The sequence below is a fragment of the Arvicanthis niloticus genome, chromosome 3 (genome assembly GCF_011762505.2).
Source record: "Arvicanthis niloticus isolate mArvNil1 chromosome 3, mArvNil1.pat.X, whole genome shotgun sequence".
Lineage (NCBI taxonomy): Eukaryota > Metazoa > Chordata > Mammalia > Rodentia > Muridae > Arvicanthis > Arvicanthis niloticus.
Window position 1 is genome coordinate 65,185,093 of NC_047660.1, and position 26,258 is coordinate 65,211,350.

At 43.8% G+C, this 26,258-nt stretch overlaps 1 protein-coding gene across 1 annotated transcript; it reads left to right on the top strand.

Annotated features, from left to right (window-relative positions):
- Nucleotides 1–23,883: 23,883 nt before the first annotated feature.
- On the top strand, nucleotides 23,884–25,867 carry LOC143441849 (uncharacterized). The gene has a single exon (XM_076932048.1). It carries the CDS (start codon nucleotides 24,704–24,706, stop codon nucleotides 25,865–25,867), a length of 1,164 nt encoding a protein of 387 aa, XP_076788163.1. The 5' UTR covers nucleotides 23,884–24,703.
- The last annotated feature ends 391 nt before the right edge of the window (nucleotides 25,868–26,258 follow it).

Sequence of the window (26,258 nt, forward strand, 5' to 3'; positions counted from 1 at the left end):
CAGACTCAGATAGTATTCAAAAACAAAGACTGTTTATTCTGCAGAAACAACCAGCATGTGGGGGTCAACCATTCTTTGAAATGGTGACCCCAGATAAAGGCATGGAGGCTTTCTTATAGGCAACTGAGGTAACTCTCTAGAAGGATTAGGTAATCTAAAATTTCATTGATGAGTGCTAGGGATCACAGGTGATCAGTGGTCTACATTCCTATGGCTCATTCTGAGATAAGATATTTTCCCATTTTTGTGGTTATTCCCAGGCTGTTCTTTGGGAGAGGGTTTTATAATCTTGTTCTGGATTTTATGGTACGTTCCTAGTGTCTTATGACCTAGTTCCTAGGACTTATGGTCTATTCCTGAAGCTGGTGCCTTACAGCCTTTTTTTTTTTTTTTTTTTATCAGGCCTGGTCTTCAAAATGGAGACAAAGTGGGGTCCTTAAATGGGGACAAATGGGGTTTATATTGTCCTTACATAATCATGATAGAGATAGACTGAGAAGAGATAGTCTCAAAAAGGGGGAGGTGTCCCTCAACGTACTTGTAGATTTTACTTTGCTCTGCCTATTGGGGGAACTTCAACTAGTGTAGTTTCTCTGAATTCCCAGATGTAAGAGTACACAGCTGAGTCGTCCTATTTGAATTTTTTGGTTTGTAAACACAAGAGATTGTCAGCATTCTACCTGGTGATAACAAATATCATTTCATTCTTTCATGCAAGATGTTCAGTGGTTAATACTCCCTGTCTTAGTTACTTTATCAATGCCATGACAAAATACCATGACCAAGGCAGCCTACAAAAGAAAGTATCTAATTTGGGGTTTACTGTTCCAGAAACACACACACAGAGAATGGTAGGTGTCTTTTGGAACCTCAAAGCCTACCACTAGTGACACACCTCTTCCAACATGGCCACACCTCCTAATTCTTCCCAAACAGTTTTATCAACTAGGGACCAAACATTAAAATATATGAGCTCACTGGGCAGTGGTGGCGCATGCCTTTAATCCCAGCACTTGGGAGGCAGAGGCAGGCAGATTTCTGAGTTCGAGGCCAGCTTGGTCTACAGAGTGAGTTCCAGGACAGCCAGAACTACACAGAAAAACCCTGTCTCGAAAAAACCAAATATATATGTATAAGTCCATAGGGCCATTTTCAATCAAACTACCATGCTTCCCAAGGACTACGTTTGCAAAAGTATTCATGTAGACTTTCTAGAGCTTGGTAACACTAGTTTATACAGAAGAATCCAAAATTAAACCCATAAGAGTTTCCACTATTTCTCATCGTTATACCCCAAGAGGTTTACTGAACATCTGGTCAACCTCACATCATATTATCTCAAGATGGTGACTATTGCATCATCACAGGGAAACACCACAAAGCAGTCAGTTCAGGCAAATGCCAAGTGCTGGAGGCTGAGGGCATGACATACATGCCACAGACACACAGGAGGCTGGCAGCATCACAGGGGCTAAACCGGAGACATTTCTGCCTTCCAAGCATGTTTCTTTGATAGTGTCTGCTGAGTCCAAGAGATCTCTGAGAAAGTACCAAGTCCATATTAACGAGCCATATTTTGATTCATACCAAGAAAAGAAGACCTTTAGGTTGTTTGGCACAGCAATGTGGAGGAAGGATATCGGTGCTTGTGTCCTGGCTCAGCTGCTTTCAGTGGTGTGGCCTTGGGCATTCTCCAAATTTCCTCATGCTTTGGTTTCTTCATCTGTGAAATAGAAATAGTAACAGCAACTGGTTGCTGGGAGGACCCATCAAATGGAGCACACAGTGACTTCAAGCAGAAGTTCTCTGAGACTGCAGGCCAGTGTTATTAACCTCATTACTGGCAACTCTGGAGTGACTAATGGATTTCCACTTCACAGGGCTTTTTATTTTTAGCTTCATACTGATGAAAGTCAAAAAAAAAAAAAAAAAAAAAAAAAAAAAAGGTTTTCCTTTTTCCAACTAATAGGAAATGAGGCTGACTGATCAGAGAGGGTGAGGACTGGGAGAGACCTTGGCGGTATCAGGTCCAACTTCCTCATTTTGCAAATGAGTGTGAAAGGAGAGGTGATGGGCTCAAGTTCTTGTGGGAGAGAAGCAGGTCTGGAATAAGTCAAGTCATGGGCGGCCTCTTTCCCATCCTGCAACAACTCTTCCTGTGTAGCAGTTAAATCCTGTCTAATTCTTTGTCTCTCATTTGAGATAACTCAGAAATTGGCCAGGACTGTGTAGCTAGGGCAGGCTGACCAGTGCTAAGGAAAACAAACCATCATTCTTATTAAAAACACTTTTAATAGCCTGGCTTTCTCTTTACCATATTGTCATCCTAGCAATGTGCTGGCTAGTGTGCTTGTGGCTAGAGTCATCTGAAATGAGGGAACCTCAATTGAGAAAAAGCCTTCATAAGATCCAGCTGCCTGGCATTTTCTTAATTAGTGATTGATGGGGGAGGACCCAGCCCGTTGTGGGTGGTGCCATCCCTTGGCTGGTGATCCTGGATTCTATAAGAAAGCAGGCTGAGCAAGCCATTAAGCAACACCCCTCGATGGCCTTTGATTCAGCTCCTGCTTCCAAGTTCCTGTCCTGTCTGAGTTCCTGTCCTGACCTCCTTCAATGATGAACTGTGATGTAGAAGTATAAGACAAACAAACCCTCTCCTTCCCAACTTGCTTTTGGGTCATAATGTTTCATGGCAGTGATAGAAACCCCAACTAAGACAAGAAACTTGCTTTTATTTTGAAAAAGGCAGAAATGGGAGATTCTTTGTCTCTAAGTGAAAGTGAGGGAAAAGCTGCCCGGCAGGCTCTGGTCATTGATCCATTTATTCCTCAGCAGAGTGAGTGAGAGGCTCTCCAGTGAGGGGCAGGGGTTACCCAGGTTGAGATGAGAGAAAGAGGAGCCCAGGCTTTTTTCTTTCACCTCTTTGTGCTCAGTGTGATGCTAGATAGTGCAGAGGAATTGGAGGGAGGATTAGGGTTTTGAGGTTCTTCAGAGTTAGAAACCACAGACTGAGCTTTAGACAAGCACTCTGACTTCATTGAGAGCTTTGTGCTCTCACAACATAGAGTAAAAGAAACTTCTTACTTTTTAAGCCTTGAAGGAGCTAGTTGGGGGGTTCGGCCTGGCTGGGTGAAGAATGGTTTTCTAGCTGACTAGCAAAGGGTTCCTTAGCAGGGAAGTGGGTTGGAAGCATGGATGGGGGTTGGGGGGTGTAACAGTGCTTTCTTGTGGCTCTTAGACGGCAAGGTCTGGTGGAGGAAGTTCTGAGCCAGAGGCTTCCTTTAGGCTATTAGCTGATAGGTGGGGACAGGAAGGTCACTGAATTCTTCATTTTCCACTTTCTACAAGCTTAGTGAGGTAGGCTGAGTTAGGTGGTGAGTAAACTTTCTTTACTTCTAACACTGTGTTTGGAAAGAGCATAGTTTGGTGTCTAGGATGCTGGACTTGAAGGCTTTGGCTGACTCTTCCTGCCCACAAGGGCCTTGACCCTGGGCTATCTCATTGATTTCAGTGATACTCTGGCTGCTGTGTGGAGTATTGTGTCCTTACATATATATAATGTACTGCATGAAGCCTCATTTACTTTTTTTAAAAGAAGATTCAGGTAGTTAAGCCTTTACCAACTACTCAGGGTTAAACCCCAGAAGTGAGGTAAACATAGCTGAAGTCTTTAGGGGGGGGGCACCTTTGATGTGACAGAGCTGTGACCACATGCCCAGGCTGTGTGTCCTTGGCACTTTCCCTGTGGAATGTGACTTGCCTGTGAGTGGTGCCTTGACAGATGACAGGCAGAAATGGGAACAAATTTTAGGGTTTTCTCTGGGCCTGTGGTTTCAGAAGCTCTGGCACCTTAGGCTGGTTAGGGATCATGAAGGCATTGAAGCTTTCTCAGAGTTGCCCATTCCCCTGGTTCCTCTGTGCCTGGCTTCCTTGAGAGGAAGAAAACCTAAGAACCTTCCTGGGTTTAGCATGTTTGGTTTCATCTTCACTGTTTATTGAGGCAGTTTGGGGAGGACATTGATCTGCAAATGCAAAAAAGGAGGCGCCGTGTCCCAGTGAGACTAGAGTCAGCTTGGGACTAGGGAAGGAAGTATGTCATATTCTCTGCTTCCTTTTCTTCTGTGGTGGACAGGATGAGCTTGTCAGATCACAGAATATGGTCATGTAAGGAGGAAGGGAAGCAAGGTACAGGGCTCTTGGCACATACCCCATGTACTTCCCACTTGTGAGCAATTTAATTTTTCCTTCTCCCTTCTCGTGTCCTAACTTTTGACCTCTTCTGGACCTCTTCCAGGTTCACACTTGTCCCCTGACAGTTTGTACCAAGTAATCAGATTTCACCATTCAGTCTTAAAGAAATGACAGTGACTATGAAGGAATGTGTAGCAAGAAAAGGGAGAGCATCCCTGCTCCCAGGACTTACAGAGAAGTGGCTATTACAGCATAAAACTAGACAAAAGGTTGTTTTTGACAGAGGCATTCAGAAAACAGACAAATGTCAGGCTGTCTATGTGGAAGCCCTTGCTGAGATGTCACCTCTATGTTACAGCCTTTTTGAGAAGTGGTAGAAAACTTGAGTCTCACCAGGCTGTTGGAACATCTCTGAGTCTCCCCTCATCCTTACTCTACTCTCTCTCTCTCTCTCTCTCTCTCTCTCTCTCTTTCTCTCTCTCTCTCTCTCCTTCTTTTTCTTTCTCCCTGTCTCACTTCATTCTTCTGTATGGACATTATCACCCTGTAACATTTACTTTTAAATGTAATTTACCATTTATTTCCATGAAAATACAAACTCTCTGAGCTTCTAAAAGCCATATTCCAAGCATCTTTTTTATTGGATATTTTATTTATTTATATTTCAGATGTCATTCCCTTTCCCCATTTCCCCTCCCTAGAAATCCCCTATCTCATCCCCCCTCCTCCTTTGTGCTTTTATACCATTTTAATTACATGCAAGTATTAAGGTCAGTTCTAGGTTGAGGAACTAGAAATATGATAAATGCAAATAGTCAAGGAACAAGCAAGACAATAAATATAAATAGTCAAAGAACAAGCAGGGCAATAAATGAAATTCTATGAACACTCCCATGATCACTGTTTCTAAGGGCTTATCAGGATGACCAAAATATCTGAGCCAACTTCCCTGTCTTAGCCCAAAGTCATTTTCATGTCTGAAACCTACTTCCTTGTTCTAGCCTAAATTTAGATGCCTGCCTGAATTACTTCTTTGTTCTAGCCTAAGATTTAGATTCCTGCCTGAAATTACTAATTTGTTCTAGCCTAGTGTCATATTCCTGCCTGAAGCCCATTTCCTTGTCCTTGGCCCATGTCAGATTCTTGCCAATCAGCCTCAAAAGATCTCTGCCTCTCCCCCTTTTTTTATTTCATAAACAAGACTGAGCCTGTCTTAGGTAGTTCTGACAAGAATGCCTTCCTTACCTGTTGTGGAATATGCATTATCAAAAGCAATGCACTTCTGTCTTAGGTTAATAAGGCTCTGTGCAGAATCTTACCTGTCCTTAGATCGCCAGCCTGTTAATTTAATAACTCTGTCTGGGGGTCCAGTTTCAGTTTCAAGTCATGTACTTTGGCTGCCAACATGTTGATGTTGTTAAAGACAAGCTTTAACACGATGGGCAGGAATAAAAGTATTCCCAGGACAAAAAAGGGCGAGCATGATCAAGCTATATATGCCATTCTTGAAGCTTGACCAAAATAGAAACCTGATCTCAGGCCATAGGTAATTTTATCAGCAGTATCTGCCGAATCAATGCTCAGCAGAACAGCATTCTTTAAATTCATAAGGTGACTAAGTAAAGTTAAAACACCCAGAGAGGTGTTAGAATTATGCCAAAAACACTGCAAGTGTCTTTAAACTTTTTCCTAATTCTAATGACTACCACTGCAAGTTTTAGAACTAACACGAATCCAATCATATTTGATATGACACTTGAGATGGTCCCAGCACCTTTAAAGACATAGTCAGCACACAGTAGGCACTTAATAAATTGTTATTGAATGAACCAATGAATGTTGTTACATTCTATGAAAGCAATTTTAATCTCCAAAAGTCAATAGTTGAAATTGATTTTTCTCTCTTAATGATTTGTTGTCCTGGTGATATATTTATACTGATATTTCTGTTTCTGAGAGTTATAAATACCCATGAGGTTCTGTCCTTAAGCTGGGGAAGGATAATTTAAATCTCCCTGTTGTGTCATATGCATACAGGTAAAGAGGAAGCATAAGACTGCTGGATTTATTAGTTAAACACAGCACTTGAGAATCTGACCTTATTTTAATTCATATGGCTGTTGGATTTGGCTTAACTTTCCTTTGTCCTGTCACCAAGTATTTTCCCAATTGAGTGTGGCATGTTGGGCAAACACACTACCCCACTGACTGATGGCTGCTTCAGGGGCCCATGAGCATCTCTAAATCATGTCTTCATTATGTCCTTTCCATATTTGTTGCATGCAACTTACGCTGTTACCATTCCTAAATGTATGTGTATATTACTTTAAAAAAACTTTTAAGACCACCTAATAGATACTATATTCATGAGGAGTGTCCACATTTTGTGGTGGTGGTAGGTAGGTATGATGTGGGATGTAGGATGCAGGGCTGTTAGAACTCACACACACACTCTTTTCAGTACTGGGGATGGAATGGTCTTTTGTTTAGGAAAATGAGTTATTATAAATTTTAATCATGCAATAGCAGTCTCTCAAAGGCCTGTCTGGGGAGAAAGTGCAGACTTTCTTCATGAAATAAAATAGAAACATTCAACTTTCCTCTGACAGCCCAAGATACTGGGTTTGGGCACTGGGATGCATCCATGAAAAGAGCTGGTAAAAAGGGAACCCTGCCACCTTCCCATTCCCCATGGCCATCAGCTGGTGTCTAAGGAACATGGGAGGACAAAGGGCTGGCCTCTCAGATCTGTGTAGCTGGTGTTTGAAAGTGCTGGTCTGTCAGCTCTTCAGAAAATCTTGTTGCAGTCAATAGCATTTTGTGTGTGGGTAGATTAGGCTGCGGCATAGCAGCTCACAGGACAAATCGAATGCCAATCTTGTGCCCCAGCATCAACATAGGGTGGTATGCATGGCTCTCATGAGTTCATCCCTGCAGTGAATGTCGAACATGTGCTAGACTTTTCCAAATACTGGAGTTAAGGTAAGAACAAAACAGGAGAAAAAGAGCAAAAAGAACCTTGCCACCCGGTGTCTGTATTCCACAACTAGGCAGAGATGAGAGACATTGTTTGCTCTACCAGTAACTGAAGTCTCTTCAGAGTTTTATAATCATCTCATTTTAATTAATGCTGAGAGAAATGTATTCAACTGTAAAGGAAGAAAAAGGGTAGATCCTGGAGTTCACCTTGTCAGCCAGCACGCAATGCCTGAGACGCTGTAGTGTGCTTATGACCAGCCTCGTAGCAAGGGCGGACTGGTCAGAAATTTATTTCCCTTCTTTGAACAGTTTTTCCCACTATAGTACTTTTGAGCACATTACCTCATCTCTGAGTGTGAGAGCTATTGCTATCAGATTGTAAGCCTATTTGCTGCCTCTGTCTAAGTGATAAGTGGATGAAAATAAAAAAAGACAATCTGGACATTTTGCCTCAGTGCATGGATGTATATGAGTGGTAAAGACAGCAATTCTGTGGACTTGACAGAACCCACAAAATTTCCTCATTCACCACCACCATTCCAGGCCTCCAAGGAGACACAAACAAACAAACAAACAAACACAAAAAAACAAAACACAAACCACAAAACAACCCAAAGAATCCAAGAGAGTCTAGTAAGACATTACCTTCGACATGCATCAGTAGAAAGAGGCATATGAGATCATTACACTTTGGCCTGGGAACAAAGGACAGATGGGATGGAGTGGTACTTGGTGAGAGTAGGGCATCCTGGAAGGATACCTTGTGTGCTGAAATTGCAAATGGTGTTTTAAAGGAGGGAAGGAAGATGGAGCAGTAGCAAGACTTAGATACTCATCTCCTACCCCTCTGGAGACTGGCCAAGGAATCCAAGACAACCTTTGCATCAGCAAAGATGACCAGACTCCACACTCCATCTTAGCCACTCTTTAGGCAGGTAAGACGTTTCTTTGGTTTATCCCACAGCCTATATCCCAGGACAAGAACAGCCATCCTGCAAGCCAGATCCAGTTTCTGGGTCTGCTTCTGAGGTAAGGTGTCCAGTCTCTATGAGGCTCAGTACCCCGCGTGTAAAGTGGAGCTGTTAATGACCTCATGGGCTTGTCACAAACACAGGTGAGAAGCAAGGAGACAGGGATGGAAGGGAGAGCAGAGAATGGAAGGAAAAGAGTTGGTCGTCATCAAGTCATGTGGGATGCTAGAGACAGAGACCCTTGTTGTTAGACAAGATGACAGTTTACATTAACTATTGGGAGCTGAAGGACCAGATAGAGACTCCTCTTCACTACCCCAGTCTCTCTCTCTCTCTCTCTCTCTCTCTCTCTCTCTCTCTCTCTCTCTCTCTCTCTCTCTCTCTCTCAGTACACTCAGAGTCAGGGGTAAATGGTGGGGAGAAACTATGCCACCCACAATGGTACTTTAGGAAATGTCTTTTAAATGACACCATGGACTTAGAATTTTGGGTGTGTAGTTCAGCATTTTGTGAAGCTCCAAGAACATTGTTGGAGTAAATGCCACAATTCATTCCTCTCTCAGTCACACGCTGGACTGAAATCCTTGGAGCTGGGGTGCCTATCGGAGTGAATAGGAATGTACAGACAGGTTAAGAATGACTGATCCCCGAGCAAACCGTATGTTCAAGAAAGCCACACTCTTAGGGGACTACTGTTTACATAGATCTTAGCGGTTTTTCAGCTGCTCAGAAGTAACCCTGAAGCAGGCAGCAGTAAGATCCTCCTCATGCCTCAATAATAATACTGAGTGGAGCCTGGTGGGGGAGGGGATCATCAGTTTTACTTTGGAATTTGTCCTTGGAACCAGAGCCATAGGTGTTTTCTCTGTATGAAAATCTGTATTAATCTAGTCTTATTGTGCTAATTAATGAGTTTTCCCTTCTATGGGGTATTTGAGGGCTCCCCAGGGTGCCTGACTGCCAACACAGTCGGTCACTGCTTGATCATGAGATGTCAGCATAGTATCTTCTGTGACTCTTGAAAGACAAGGTATAGAGGGGCCCAGTGAGGACTGAGGCTGAGCCAACTGAGTGAAGACACTGGGTACCTTTTGGTTGCAGAACCTTGCTTGGTTTTAAAGTTCCGGATTCTGAAAGATCTGCAGAAGAAGATGAGATAGATGAGAAAGGAGATTCTTTTTGGGTTCTGCACAGGAGTTGCACAGCTTCCTGACTACGCCTGACTACACTCTCTTTCCACTCCCTGCTTTTTCTGTGACACACTCGCATTTGAGAAAGTTGGCTCTTGTTTCTAGTTGTTCCACCCCCTTTCATAGGAACATTTCCCCGTTGTCAGGCAAGCATTGTGTAACTCGTGTTGACTCTGAAGTTTTATTTCTCCAGTCTCAGCTTCCCAAGGCTGGGATTACAGGTGTGCACCACCATGCTCTGCCCCAGAGGACTTTACTTCCATGCATGGGAGGCTTGCAGTGCCTACCTCCTGTTAATGAGATGATAACACCAACTTCAAGGTTTGCAATGTGATCTACTAAGGCCATTTGAGAGGTGCTCTCGAGGTGGCTTATATGACTGATGAGTTGGTAGCAAGGTTTCTGTTTCCTTCCCTAGAAGTAGAATCTGATGTTGTTAGCCTGTTTTTAATTAGATGTACATGTCAGAGAGTCTGCTGTGATGTTAACAGCTAATATAAAGGAGAAGAATCATTGGCATTTCAGATGTAATCAAAAGAAACATCAAAGGAGGAGATCAATATGTGTGCTCAGACTGGGGATGTTGCAATGATTGTTGTGTTTGCTGCAAACTCCCTCTGGGCAAAGCTGGACAAGGATGATTCACCTTTGTCTAAAAGAACAACCCCATAAAACATCAGCTTCCAATTTGAGCCATTTCCTGATCTTTATTAGGTTTATCTGTCTCCTCCCCCTCCCCCTCCCCCTCCCCCTCCCCCTCCTCCTCCTCCTTCTCCTCCTCTCCCTCCTCTTCCTCTTCCTCCTCTTCTTCCTTCTCCTGAAGTGCCACCTATGCTGAGTTAGGCAAAACATTGTAAAAAATTTAGATATACCAATTGGTTGACCAGTGGCAAACAGCTCTGTAAACGTACATACAAGTAACATTTATGTGTATACACATACATATGTAAATACAATATTAATGAATGAAAACAGAGGTTATGAGTTTGAAGGAGAGTGGGGAGGCAGGGGTGTATGGGAGGATTTGGAGGGTAGAAAGGGAAGGGAGAAATGTAATTAAAATAAAATCTCAAAAAAAATTAGATACTACCACTATATTCCAGTTTATGGCAGACTAAATTTATACTGATTTTAAAAGACGGGGAACGTTTGGCTTATCCTTCAGAAACTGAAAACCAGAATCTCTGATGCCTAACAGGTTAAATAACAATAGGAAATAGAGTGCAGGAGAAACTTGTAATCAAGTTCTATGCCCTCAAACAAACAAACAAACAAACTCCCAAAGAGCAATAATGTTGCAATGTCTCGGGAGCCAGGACCTACATTCCCACCTTAGTGGTGAAAACAACTTTGTAAGTTCTCAGCACTTTTCGAGTGTCACAGGGGCTAGCCCGGCCAGAGGACATTTACGTTTATGTTTACATTTGCTTGCCCCTGGGGTAGTTGCTTATTTCATATCACTATGTTGCCGTTCACTTGGCCCCAATACTTCTCTGTCCATGAGTTCTGAAGAACTGTGAGGATACTCAGGTGGACATCTTATTTGCTATTACAGATTATGCCATCAATATTCACATGAAGGGCATAGTGGTGCCCACCGTCTATAATTCTTTAGAAGCTGCCAAAGGCAACCTCTCTGGATTGAATCCTTGATCTTTTCACATCAGGTTGCCTAGTTCCTGGTCTATGAGTCTAGGCATTCTACTACGTATTACACCCTGAGGATTCACTAATGAATGACAGGTGTGGTTTCTTGTCTCATGGTGCTCATGTTTGAACATCAGAACCGATCATCACTCAAATATTTGCATAGTCAATTCCTTCATCGCAGCAGTGGTGAATATTCAGCAGACACAGAAAGCTCATGAGAGCTTGGTGAGGAGGACAGGGTCTGGCTAGGAGGGAGGGCAAGCAACTATGGTTCAAGCAATAAACCTGTCAGCCACTCTTTTTAGCAGCAGACCGACCTTACTGAATGGCATCTGTCTGCCTCCTTTGCTTCATGGCATCCCTTCTGGTTTGGCCAGTGGGAGGCAGGAAGAAAGGACAGTGATGTCCAGATTCCTTTCTGTAGGGGTGGTGTTGGCAGAGCTGCCTTCCTCCACTGGACACTATGACCCTCTTACAGGTGCTGGTTTTCCTGATGGCTCCTTCCTGCTGCATTTCACACCCAGGGTGTTGTCAGCCCAGGGTAATTTCACTATCTTTCTTTGGTTTCTTTGTTTCTTTCCTTTTAAATAGTTATTTTTTATTTGTATGAGTGTTTTGCCTGCATGTACATCTGTGTAGCACATACTATGTAGCATAGACATCTCTGATGTCCATGAAGGCCAGAGTTGGCACTGGAATTGGAATGACAGGTGCTTGTGAGCTGCCATGTGGGTGCTTGGAATTAAACCCAAGTCACCTGGAAGAACAGCCAGTGCTTTTGACCACTGAGCCATCTCTGCAGCCTCATTTGTTTGCTTTCTTACACCCCACTTACTTAGTCAGTATTCTATTGCTGTGAAGAGACACCATGACCACAACAACTCTTATAAAGAAAAACATTTAATTGGGGCTGGCTTATAGGTCAGACAGAAGTTTAGTCTATTATTGTTATGGTGGGACATGGTGGTATATAGGCAGAGATGATGCTAGAGAAAGAGATGAGAGTTCTACATCTTTGTCTGCAGTCAATAGGAAGAGATAGTGCCATATTGGGTCTAATTTCAGCATATAAGGCTTCAAAGGTGACCCCCCAGTGACATACCTACTCCAATAAGACCACACCTCCCCATAGTGCCACTCCCTGTGGCTTCCCCACAGTGATGCGTGTCCTTGATTGGAGGTGGCTTTTCCAAGCTCCAATGATCTGGATTTAAAATATGTCTTCCCAACCGAAGATCCAGATTAAAGGTGAGTTTTCCCCCAGCTCAAGAGATGTAGATTAAAGGCATGTCTTCCTACCCTAAACATCCAAGAGAGAAATTGATCTTTCTCCTTTAAATTAACAAAAATCCCTCCACAGATGAGATATTTGGATCTCATTTGATTTTAGATGTAGTCAAGTTGACAACCAAGAATAGCCATCACAAAAATGACATAAAGGAACAGAAAACAGCCTTAATCAGCAGGTATTCTGTGCCCAGAAGTAACCTCACTGGCTGCATGATTCGGGCCTTTTTTCTTTCTGTTGCAAACTGGAGCATCTCCTTCATAGAGCAAGGCTGAATTTGTTAGAGGAGATGCTGGTATTTAGTTTCTGACTGCTATTAATGCTGCTTTGGCCTCTATTTGTGTTTCTTTTATTTTTTTTATTGCAGTCTATATATTTATTTTGGATTTATTATTTATACACCAAGGCAGCTGTTTCCTTGGAAGAGAGATAGATTTTTTGCCAACATGCCAATTGTTCACCAGACATTAATCCATAGCTGTAGCGAGGAATTTAACAGAGAACATTATTAGATTAGATTCGTTTTTAGCAGCAGCTAAGTGCTTACCACAGTATTCTGTCCACATCAAGTGCCTATAAATGCTGTTATGGACTAAAGAAAGAAAATACAAAACCAAACAAACATAATGGAAAGATGAATCAGCAGAACAGGCATGGAGATTAAAGGAGGAAAATCAAACCTAAAACATGAGAAGACTTAGTAGAGTGCTATAGAGTTATCCTTTAAAAGACAAAGCAGAACAAACTAGACCTGGAAGGGACTGGGGCAGGATGGAAAGCAGAGAGAAACTGATGAGGCAGTTAGCACACGCTGCACATGCTCACATGCTCACACTGGGATACCCGGGAATGTTAAGCGTTACTAAAGCCTGGGAGCTACTTTTCTGGAATCTCCTCAGTCAGTCTCCCAGTCTCCTGTCTGGGACAGGTTCTGGAAATCAAGATTAAAAAAAAAAAAACAGTCTTTCCGGGGGCAGACAAGATGGTTCTGTGGTTAGAGTCTTTTCTGTTCTTCCAAGGGACTTGAGTTCAGTTCTCAGCACCCATCTGAGATCTTTCACAATCACTTGAATCTCCAGATTCCGGGGGATCTTACTCCCTCTTCTGGCCTCGGTGGGAACTGAGCAGACCTGGTATATTCTCTCTCTTTAAAAATAAAAATACACATTAAAAATACCTTCCCAACTTGCACTCATGAAATATAAATGACAAACAATATGGTTGTCTAAACAAGACCAGATGACATTCCAATGTGCATGGGGAAATTTTCACAAGGTCCCATTCCTAGAGGAAGAGAGACAGCCAAGCAACGGTTGCTGAGGGAAGGAGAACCAGCTTTCTCCAGGAACAAGCTCTCTGATAAGTTATTCAGTACCAAGTGTTTAATCCTAAACTCACGTACATATGCATATGAATGTCACTAAATATACACTAAATGTACTCAGTTATGGAGTTTCTGACTCCTGGGGAAAAACCATAGACTCAATCCAATTATAATTAAAGGATTTATTGATTTCTGCTAGCAAGACAACAATCTCCGAGCCAAACTTGAAACTGCTGTGAGAAGAGGGTAAGGGAAGAAATTTTAAGGTGAAAAGCCACAAGAAGACCTCTATGATCTGCACAAGCAAGCCGAGGCTGCTCTGCTCTGCCAAGATTAGGTAGTCATGACAAGTAGAAGGTCTATATAAGCAGGTTATAGACGCTAAAAGGCAGTTAGTCACATGAGAAGTAGGTGGTCACAGCTGTACAATTTTGGGTGGGGATTACTGAGTCAGGGTTACTGAGAACTTACCTCCAGGGACTGATGTCAGAGACAAAAGCCTAGTGAGTATCAAGATGGATGCATAGAATAAAATAGAGGGTATTGTGTCTGTCTGTCTGTCTGTCTCTCTCTCTGTGTGTATGTGTGTGTATGCACATGTGTATGAACATACACACACACGTAACAATAAAAATTAAAGAAGAGTTCATGGATTTGAGAAGAACTGAGAAGAACACAAGGAGGCTTAGAAGTGGAGGAGGAGGGTAAAAATGACATAAATACAGTACTGACACAGAAATTCTAAAAACAACAATGTAAACAAAAAAAATCATTCCAAGTAATTTCAGTGTAACATAAGCCAAGGCTGAACTGCAGACAGTAAATGCTTATTACACAGTGGAGCCCAGGGGATAAGGCAGACGTGCCCCCTGTGACCAGGAAGGCCACAGGCTGTCAGGTTCTGTTCTCTGTCTTCTCTCCAGAACAATATGGATCCCCAGAGAGGCATCTGCTTGCTGGTGGCTCACTGCTGACCTCTTACAAACAGAAGGCATGAGGCAAGTGTTTAGGTTAGCACCCGTCTGTCTTCCTGAGCTTCCACAATAGTGCTAGACAGTTGCAGTTGCTTAGTGTGTCCCAAGTAACTGGGTATATCCTGGTCTTACTAGGCTAAGTCCATGTTCTTAGTTCTTTCTGCTAATCCTGCCCTGGCCTTCCACATCTAAATTTGTCCTACCAAGCTATTTTCTGAGAGTTAGAGTTTATCCAGGGAAGCCTGTTTGCCCTTTAGCTGATGCTTGCCAGTGGATAACACAAAGCTGTGAGAGATGGAACACAGCCCACAGCCCAGCCAGAGCAGTAGACACCATTCAACTTTGTGCCCCACATCCTCCTTGTTCTATCCCTCCTTCTCTCTCCTTGTTCCTCTCTTCTTTTCCCTTTTCTGCCTTGAAATCCCCTGTAGGCTTGAAACCGTCCATTATTGTCCAAAATAATGGCCATAAAGACTGACATGTTTAGTGCTCAGAGTGTGATGGCTATTCTTGGTTGTCAACTTGACTCTATCTGGAATGAACTACAAACCAGAAATGGAGGGCACAGCTGTGGTCCAGATCTGGAGGCAGAAAGACACCTCTTTAACCTGGGCCACACCTTCTGCTGGAAGCCTATAGAAGAACAACAGAATAAGGAAGGTTTTTGTTCTTTGCCTGCTTGCCCTCGCCTTGCTAGCACATTCATTCCTTCACTGGCATTGGAGACTCCAGCATATACAGAAGGCCAGCTGAGACACCAAGACTTGTGTGACTGAGAAACTACTAGATTCTTACACTTTCCTTTCATAGCCATTGCTGGATTAGTTGGACTGCAGCCTGTAAGTCATTCAAATAAAATTTATATCTATCTATCTATCTATCTATCTATCTATCTATCTATCTATCATGTATGTTATGTATATATATATGTACATAGTATGTTATGCATATTATATACCACATATTATATATATATATATACATACATATATATATATATGTATGTATTACATATACATTGCATAAGTTCTGTTACTCTAGAGAACCCTGACTAATACATGGAGATATCTTCTTCCTTTAAGAGGCTACTTTCTACTTTCCTAGGATTTATTTCACAGGAACAATTTTATGTCATAGGATGTGAATTTATGCTATTTGATTAAAATATGAAATTCTTTTTTTAAATATTTATTTTCATTTTATGTGTGTGGGTGTTTTGCCTATAGGTATGTTTGTGCATTATGTGTAGGCTATGCCCATGGAAGCCCAAAGAGGTCATTGGATTCCTTTGAACTGGAGTTGTAGATGGCTGTGAGTGGTGGACACTGGAAATTGAACTTGGGTCTTCTGAAAGAACAGCCGGTACTCTTAGTGACTGAGCCTGGAATGAGAAGTTGCCCAGCCTGGAATGGGAAGTTCCTTCTGATTCTGGAAATCCTCTTTGTTTTCCTTGCCTGCTTTCCAGCTTGAGGAACCTAGTGAACTTCAGACAGAACCCGAAGAAACAATAATAAAAGTGTTTATGTTGCTGGTAGATGAAAAATAAATTTTTATTGATTGAAGATCAGTTATTAAAAACAAGCAAAACATATGATGTATTTCTGTCTAATAATATCCTAAAAGAGAGATAAAAGCTGAAAAAACTTGGATTAGAAGCATATGTCTAATTATTTTTTAAAGAATCTGAATGGGTCCTTTCTCTTTGAAGTATTCTTTGCATATGAGGGAAAGCTCAGGGCTCAAGGTTGAGAAGTTAAGGCAGTGGGTGCTAGAAACAGCTGATTATATTCCCGTTCATAGGCAGGAAGCAGAGAATGATGAATGTGTGAGTGGTGCTACTCAGTTCTCTTTCTCCATTTTGTACAGTCTAGGGCCTCCTGCTCAGGGAATGGTGCCACCCATAGTGGATGGATTTTCCCATTTTAATGAATGTAATCAAGATAAGTCCTCCATAGGCACACCCAGAAGCCCTATTCCCAGACCATTCTAGATTCTGTCAAGTTGACAACCAACACCAACCATCATAGCAATGAACTCGTTCCCCTTTCATTGATGGTAAAACTTGGGTAACAGAAGAATATGGCTGCTTTAGCACTTGTAGGAAGCTAACATTTTGTGGATAGAATTACACAGCTGTGGCATTGAGATCTTGCTGTGTAGATCTTGTACCCTTCACCTCTAGTTATCCTGTCCAGCACAGGCTGGTGACACTGCCATGCTCTCTCAGAACCCCAGGGACAACTCCCACTTCATTTTCCATGGGGAAACAAATAACAACTCTTTGTTTTTCAAAGGAAAAGGAGAAAGCTGTGGGAGCCTTGTTGGGAACAAGACTTTCTACTACTTGCCACAAATGGGAGAGAATGGGGTTGGGGAGCCTGCCTTCTGGGTAGGGCTTCAGATGTCATACTGGGAAGACAGATGTGGAAAGAACTTGTCCCCTTTTCCTGGGAACAGTGGTTGGTGGTTCTGACCCTTCATGCTAGTGGTTCCCAGAGCCACTGACAAACATTTGGATTACTCATGGTTCCAGAGTGTGCCCAGCTTTTAGGTTCTGTCTGAGCTAAATATACCTAGTATTTTTGTCAGTTAGTTTTATTACAGATCAGAATGAGAAAAGTAATGGGATGGAAAGAATGGCAAAATAGAGTTAGAGCTAACTGAGGAAATAATGGGAGAAAACCATGAAATCCCCGTGGGAACTTTCATGGAGGCAGATGTGCAATACAATAAAATGGTGCCTTCAAGGGTCACTGTGGCAAGAGCTCTGCCATTGGATAGAGAAGAGGTAGGCAGAGCTAGAAGTTGGGAGAAGGAGAAAAGGATGAGGGGGGAGAAGAGACAGAGGGAGAAGCAAGACGGCAGGAGATGTTACCCTCGTGCTCTAGCAGTTATTCATATCAAGGTTAGATAACTTGGGTTAACAATTCTAATTGTGGGGACATCTTGTATATTAAGTATTTGTTGATATATAAATCTATTGGGTTAATCTTTAACCCTTAAGAGTCTTCATTCTACCGGGTCTGAGGTTGAGCCGAGCACTATGAGGGTGGCAGATATTCTTTGGGTTTTGGGGGCTGGATGCCATGGAGCTGATCGGCAGAGGCAACAGCCAAGCCAAAGTCTCAGGATTCCCGGGCTGGTGCCTTTAGTGCGGCGAACTTAGAGTGGGAATAGGCGGCCAGGTTCGGAGCTAGCCAGACCTCCAACCGACTTTTCTAATATCTCTCAAAACAGGTAGCCTCGGGCTGGATGAAAAATTTCAAAACCAAGGAAGTGGGACATTTGATATTCAAGAGGCAACTTGTATTGCAGAGCTTGGATCATCACAACCCAGTGTCCTTGTCATGTCCCAAGAGCCTCACTCACTCTGTACCTGCTGCTGTCCCATTGCCATGACCTGTGTACCCCAGGCGCTCTGGCAGAGTCTGTGGGATTGGCAGGGAAGTTTGATGGTAGGTAGAGACAAGTACAGGGACAATGACAGGTATATACAATTTTTGGTAACATTCAACACAATTAGAGGTGCCATCTCTGAGAGTGGTTGTTTTATAATTACCACTGTACTGCTGTGCTAGCACCTAGTTTTGAATGCATATGCTGCTGCATACATCATGTATATGACAAGTTAAAGGGCTCTTAACATTGAGCTGTGTAATGAATGCTCAGTATGAGTGAATGAGGAGATTATTGGATGGGAATACAAACTGTTCTTTTGGCAGGGCTTTAATTGCAAAGGAGTCTGAGAGTCGGTGCATGTGCTTGACTGAGTAGTGACTGTATTTGGGAAGCTACCTGAAGAAGGCAAAGGAAATACCTTACGACTGCCTTTCCATGATGAACAGCGCTGGCATCTGGCAGCATTGTGAGGGGAGTCACAGTCCATGACAAAGCGCACAGCAACAGTCTACCCATCGGCAGTGGCCAGGCTACAGTGGGAATGAGGGCTGCATAGGGGATGGCACATGCCAAGGAGACAGACCAGAACAGCCAAGAGAAACAGGACTCTTGTAAGACTCGAATGAGAAGAGTTCCTTTCAGAATATCTTACTTTAAAACTTGTCAGCTTGATTTCCAGATTAGTGACGCAGGGTAAACTGAGACTCGTGGTTCTACTATGCCAGTGTTATTACTATTGCCTTGATTCATGAATGTGCTGTGTCTGAGTTGATCTACAATATAGTTGGGGACATCTTCTGGGCAGCATACCAAAGGCCCATCACAATACCACTGTCACCCTAGAGGACTCCTTATAAATATTTATTTATATGAGTATAAATAAATATTATAGCATAAACTGTTATCCAGGGATAGGTACAGAAAGTGCATAAGAGGGAAGAAAATAAAATTCAAAATGCTATTTCAGCAGAGAAATATTTAGTTTTGCAATAGAGATGCAATCAGACAAATGTCCTCTACACTGATAGAGAGTAAATCCTGAGCTTCAAATATATGGAGGCTTTTGGCAAACTTTCCTCATGGCAACCAAAGGGGAAAGAATTAGCCTTTGCACATAATACGTGGTAGCTGTTCAAGTGGACACATGAACCAGGGCTTTCCCAGTTTACAATCAGGGACCTTGGCTCATACAGGAAGTTCAAGTGCAATGATGTTCTCAGTTTGTATCTAGACAATCCAGTAGAACTTGAGCTGTTGGGGTATAGGAGAAGTAACTGATTAGTTAGTACAGGCGGGCATGAGTGAGACTGGGATCAGAATTCAGAGGAAGTGAGGGTGCTATGTGTTGTTATTAGAACAGCTGGGAGACATCATTCCTGGTCCAGGGAGTTTCTTTTTATTTTATTTATTTTTTATTCATTTTTAATTAATTAATTAATTAATTAATTTACTTTTTCTGTGGCCCCGGGTCTGAATCAAGGAGCAGCATTGTGTGGTTATGTTGAACCACTACTCTGCTGAAGCAGGAGAATCTTAAGAAAGCCTACTGTTGTTTCCCTTTGTCTTTTTACTTTGGAGTAGAGAGTAGATCCGAGTGGACTGTTGTAAGAATTAAGTCATGTTTGCTGTTACATACCCCCGCTCACCAGCTGGGGTGCAGGAATGTAGGTGGTTTATAAAAGCTTCACAGCACTTTCCACACCTACAAGGGGTGATACTAGCTCAGTTCAGCATTCTAAACTCAACCACTCACCCCATGCCAATGTGTTCTCTCATTTGTGATTGTTCCTTTAGAAAAACACAGGATGGGGTGTTATTTCTTTAAATAAAACATCCTCATGCATGGTGCCTGTGCCTCAAGTGATCCCTAAAGCAGAAATTCAGTTGAGACAGTGAACTCAATGCTCATATATTATGAGCTTACTTGTAACACATGATAGAAACTGAAGATGGAGCTTACTTGTAACACATGATAGAAACTGAAGATGGAGCTTACTTGTAACACATGATAGAAACTGAAGATGGACCCAGAGGGGGTTATAAATTGGGAAGGGGGAGGGCAGGTGAAGGAAATAGCTAAACAATCATGGCATGAGAGAAAACACCTGGAATGATCCAAGGCCTGTACTTACATGGTGCTGTTGGATACGCTAGAAGAGAGTTTTACATTGGAAATATAAGTTCATGAGTCATGAAAATGTCTGTGAAATTTAATGCTGCAAGAATGAATGTGATCACTCAGGAAGAATAAGAGAAGTCCAGTAGGAGCCCTGGGTACTCTAGAAGCTCCATAGTGGAGTAAAGGCCACAAAAGGGAATCGACAAGAAGGGGTCTATAGAGAGCTGCAAAGGGTAACTGAAGCCTTAGAAGCTAAACATGGGAAGCAGTGAAGGAGGAACAGGAACCACAGCTGGGAAGTGGTGTGATATGGCAACTACGCATGTATTTGTCTTGGGGCTGTCTTTTATTTTAAACAAAGCTATGAGGATGGAACTGTGTCTGTTTTGCTCCCCATTGTATACCTGTGAGAATAAAATTTAGAAACAGCTTAAAACAATAACAAAATTCATGGTCAGCAAGGACCACCAACAATTTGTTAAATATAGCCATAATAAAAATATCACATCCCTCCAGGGGCAGGGTAACCAAGAAATGACAAGGCATGCAAGGACATGCCCAGACAGGTCCAGCCCAAGTAAGTAATGGGCCATCTGGTGTTTTCTTCTCTCTTCCTCCCTTTCTGGGAGGTCTGAGGTTTCATGATCACAAAGGCATGCAAGGACATGCCCAGACAAGTACAGACAAATAGTTAAAAATAACTAGTTATCCTGCCAGCTCAAATGATTGCTTACACAAGTTGCTGATGTTTAAAATAACCAATCACATGTAACTGCACCAAACCTTCCTGCTCTCTCCAGCCTCTACCTATAAATATCCCAAGCTTCCTGGGGTCTGGGTTGATTCCTCTATCTCCTGCGTGAGATATGTTTCGACCCGAGGGCCCTCGCCATTAAATTGCCTCTGCTGTTGCATCAAGAAGGTCTCTCGTGTGTCTTTGGGTGTGCATTAATCCAGACTTGAGTGAGGGTCTCCCTTCGGGGGTCTTCCATGTGGGGGCTCGTCCGGGATTTGTGCGACCACCCAGGACTCCCGACAATCCCTTGGAGGTAGGTCTGTATGAATGGTGTGTGTCTGAGTGCGGTGCCACTGTCTTTTGGAACGAAGGAAAACAAAGGAATGATCCTGCTTGAGGGGAAGACATGAAGACATGGAATCCTTCCCCGCCAGAGATCGCATTTGGCTGGTTCTATAAGACCAAACGTTGGCAAGTGTGTCTGATTGTGTTAGTTCTGTGTGCTTGTGTTTTGGTTGTGGGATTGCTAGGTTTTGAAATGGGACAGGTTGTGACGACTCCACTATCTTTGACTTTAGACCATTGGGCTGACATTAGGGCTAGAGGACACAATTTGTCAGTGACTGTGAAAAAGGGACCTTGGCAGACATTCTGCACCTCAGGGTGGCCCACCCTTAATGTAGGATGGCCCCCCTGAAGGGACATTTGACTTGCTAACTATCAGAGCTGTCAATGCAGTTGTGTTTCAGGAAGGACCAGGATCACATCCAGACCAGCAGCCCTATACTACTGTGTAGGAAGACTTGGCCCACTACCCGCCCTCATGGGTAAAACCTTGGGTCCCTCGTCAACCTAACTCTCGAGTCCTGACTGTTTGGGAAGACGTGGCGGAGAAGAAATTGAGACCGCAGAAGGATGAAGAGACCAGTCAGTGATCCGCCAAAGCCCCTTCCTAAGATATACCCTGAAATTGAGGAACCCCCGAGTGGCCTTTTCCTCCTGCAGAATGGCTGGTCCATGTACCCCCACCCTATCCACCTCAACCCATGCCTCCTCAACCCCAGCCCTCGCCCCAGCCTTCTGCACCCCCAGTCCCCACCACAGAGACAGCAGGTGGTGGACCCTCAGCGAGGACAAGGAGTATGAGGGGAGCTGCTTCTGTCCCCAAGAGGCCCAATTCTACAGTGGCCTTGCCTCTCAGGGCCGTTGGACCCGCCCAGACAAGCCCAGACCAATTACAACTACTACAATATTGGCCCTTTACTTCTTCTGATCTTTTAAATTGGAAAACTCACCATCCTCCTTTTTCAGAGAATCCTGCAGGACTCACAGGCCTGATAGAGTCCCTGATGCTTTCCCATCAACCCACCTGAGATGATTGCCAGCAGCTCCTACAGACCCTATTTACCACTGAAGAGAGAGAGAGAGGATACTCTCTGAGGCTTGGAAAACCATCCGAGATAATGCTGGACACCTGGTCCAGGATGAGGCTACCATAAACCAGAGATTTCCACTGGCTCATCCCCAATGGGACTACGATACGGCTGAAGGTAGAGAACGGCTGTCCACTTATTGCTGGGCTCTGGTGGCAGGTCTCAGAGGGACTGCAAGAAGGCCCACCAATTTGGCTAAGGTAAGAGAGGTTATGCAGGGAGTGAATGAACCCCCTTTGGTGTTTTTAGAGAGACTTATGGAGGCCTATAGGAGATATACCCCTTTTGACCCTATGTCAGAAGGACAACAGGCTTCCGTAATTATGGCCTTCATAGGGCAATCTGCCCCTGATATTAGAAAGAAACTCCAGTGCATCGAAGGGCTGTAGGACTACACCATTAGGGATGTGGTGAAAGAGGCAGAGAAAGTCTATTATAAAAGAGAGACAAAGGATGAGAAACAGGAAAGAGAAAAGAAAGAAAGGAGAGAAGATGAAGACAGGAGAGATAGGAGACAGGAAAAGAATTTGACACGTATACTGGCCACAGTAGTAGGTGAAGAGAGAAGAGCCAAGATTAGACAGTTAGGGGACCTGGGTGGCAAGCAGAGGCAGGGGCCAAGGAGACTCAGAAAAATAGACCGACCTCAACCAGAGAAAGACCAGTGCACATACTGCAAGGAGAAAGGTCATTGGGCCCGAGAATGCCCTAAAAAGAAAGGGACAAAAGTACTGTCTTTGGAAGATGAAGATTAGGGGAGACGGGGCTCGGCCCCCCTCCCCGAGCCTAGGGTAACTTTGAGAGTGGAGGGAACCCCCATGGATTTCCTGGTAGATACAGGGGCTGAGCATTCAGTATTACAACAACCTTTGGGAGGATTAAAAGACAAAAAGACATTAGTTATTGGAGCCACGGGGCAAAAACAATATCTGTGGACTACCTCTTGGACTGTAGACCTTGGGAAAAAACAAGTGGCCCACTCCTTTTTGGTGATACCGGAGTGCCCCATGCCCCTGTTGGGAAGAGACCTATTAACAAAACTTAAAGCCCAGATTACTTTTGCCCCTGCTGGGCCACAATTGTCCTGGGGAGTCAAGAACCATCCCACCCTATTACTATCTCTACAGTTGGGAGAAGAGTATAGACTATATAAAAAAAAAATCAGCAGACATTCAAACTTGGCTAGATTGGTTTCCCCAAGCCTGGGCAGAGACTGGAGGAATGGGAATGGCTAAGTGAGTCCCTCCAGTGGTGATTGAACTTAAATTGGGAGCCACTCCCATAGGGGTTTGACAATACCCCATGAGTAAAGAAGCAAGAGAGGGCATATGCCCCCACATTAATAGACTACTCCAACAAGGGATCTTAGTCCCCTGTAAGTCCCCATGGAATACTCCCCTTCTCCTGTGAAGAAACCCGGCACGAATGACTATCGCCCAGTGCAAGATTTAAGAGAAGTGAATAAAAGAACACAAGATATCCACCCCACTGTGCCTAATCCCTATAACCTGCTTAGTATGTTGCCACCCGAGTGGGTGTGGTACACTATTTTGGACTTGAAAGATGCTTTCTTTTGTTTAAAGTTACATCCCAATAGTCAGCCCTTATTTGCATTTGAATGATGAGATCCTGAAGATGGAAGGACTGGACACCTCATGTGGACAAGACTGCCACAAGGATTCAAAAATTCTCCCACTTTGTTCGATGAGGCCTTACACCATTGTTTCCTTCCGAGCCAGAAACCCACAAGTGACTCTCTTGCAATACATTGATGACATCTTGATAGCTGCAGAGACCAATAAAGAATGTAAACTGGGAACTCAAAAGATTCTGGCTGAGCTAAGTGAGTTGGGCTACCGGGCTTCCTCTAAGAAGGCACAGCTGTGCCAGATGGAGGTGACCTACTTAGGGTACACTCTGAAAGATGGACAAAGATGGCTCACTGAAGCTAGGGAACAGTGAAGCAGATCCCAACCTCAGCCACCCCTCGCCAGGTAAGAGAGTTCCTGGGAACCGTGGGGTTCTGTGACTCTGGATCCTGGGGTTTGCCACTCTAGCAGCCCCACTCTACCCCCTGACCAAGGAGAAAGGGGAATTTATTTGGACTGAAGAACATCAATTAGCCTTTAAGTCTCTCAAAAAGGCATTGTTACAAGCCCCTGCCTTGGCGTTGCCTGACTTAAATAAGCCTTTTACCTTATATGTTGATGAGTGAAAAGGAATTGCCAGAGGGGTCCTTGCTCAAACACTAGGACCCTGGAAACGACCGATAGCTTATCTGTCTAAGAAACTGGATCTTGTGGCCAGTGGATGGCCCTCTTGCCTACGAGCGATAGCAGCAACAGCTGTGCTAGTGAAAGATGCTGATAAACTAACTTTGGGCCAGAATGTGACTGTGGTGGCCCCCCATGCCCTAGAAAGCATTATCAGACAGCCACCAGATTGTTGGATGTCCAACGCCAGAATGACCTACTATCAAAGCTTGTTGTTGACTGAATGGGTGACTTTTGCCCCTCCCACTATCCCTAATCCTGCCACCCTGCTGCCTGAGACTGGAAAGGCCCCAGTACATCAATGTGAAGAAATATTGGCTGAAGAAACAGGAACTAGGACGGACCTGACTGATCAGTTGTGGTCTGGGGCAACAGCCTGGTATACAGATGGAAGCAGCTTCGTGGTGGAAGGTAAGCATAAAGTGGGAGCAGCAGTAGTGGACGGAAAGTCTGTCTTATGGGCCAGTAGCCTGCCTGAGGGGACATCGGCCCCAAAAGCAGAGCTTATAGCCTTAATTCAGGCTCTGAGACTGGCTGAGGGAAAGACTGTTAACATATACACAGATAGCCGGTATGTTTTTGCAACGACCCATGTCCATGGAACAATCTATAAACAACGAGGACTGCTGACATCTGCTGGTAAAGAAATTAAAAACAAAGAAGAAATTCTTAGCTTATTAGAAGCTATCCATTTGCCCCGCAAGGTGGTGATCATACATTGCCCAGGACACCAAAAAGGGGAGGGACCCATAGAAAGAGGAAAACAGATGGCTGACAAAGCTGCCAAAACAGCAGCTCAGGGACCTATGATTCTGACCATGTTGGTTCCGAACTTGGGGGAAGAACAGATGATAACACCCCTCGATGAAGAAGGAGGGCTCGCCTACTTGACCCACATACATGCCCTTACTCATTTAGGGCTGAAAAAGATGACTGAGTTGGCAGCTAAATCTCCATACTCTATCCAGAGGTCAAGACAGTTAGCAGAAAAGATAGTGAAAAACTGTAAAGCCTGTGCCCTGACAAATGCAGGGTCAAGTAAACTCCAAACAGGAAAGTGCCTCCATGGCACCTGTCCTGGAACCTTTTGGGAAGTCGATTTCACTGAAATAAAACCTGCCCGATATGGAAATAAATATCTTCTAGTTTTCATAGACACCTTTTCAGGATGGGTAGAGGAGTTCCCTACCAGAAAAGAGACAGCTAACGTGGTAGCCAAGAAGATCATTGAAGAGATTTTTCCTCGGTTCGGAATTCCTCGGGTAATTGGGTCCTACAATGGGCCTGCCTTCGTCGCCCAGGTGAGTCAGGGTCTGGCCAGACAGCTGGGGATAAATTGAAAATTTCATTGTGCTTATAGGCCCCAGAGTTCAGGTCAGGTAGAAAGAATGAATAGAACATTAAAAGAGACCTTGACTAAATTGGCCTTAGAGACCGGTGGAGGAGCTTGGACAGCCCTTCTCCCTCTTGCCCTGTTTAGGGTGAGTAATACCCCAGGAGTATTAGGTCTCACACCTTTTGAGTTGATGTTTGGGGTGCCCCCGCCCATCTATGAGACTTTACAAAACAATGCTCGTCCTGATGATCCCTCTATTCCCCCATCTCACCTTTTAGCCCAGCTAAAGGCTCTCGAGATTGTCAGAAAAGAGGCCTGGGAACAGCTTAAAAACTCCTACACTGCTGGCGACCTACAAGTGCCACACCAGTTCGAGGTTGGAGACGCAGTCCTGG

Excerpts from the sequence above, each read along its gene's own strand:
- LOC143441849 (XM_076932048.1), top strand. The coding sequence starts at position 24,704 with ATGTCCAACGCCAGAATGACCTACTATCAAAGCTTGTTGTTGACTGAA.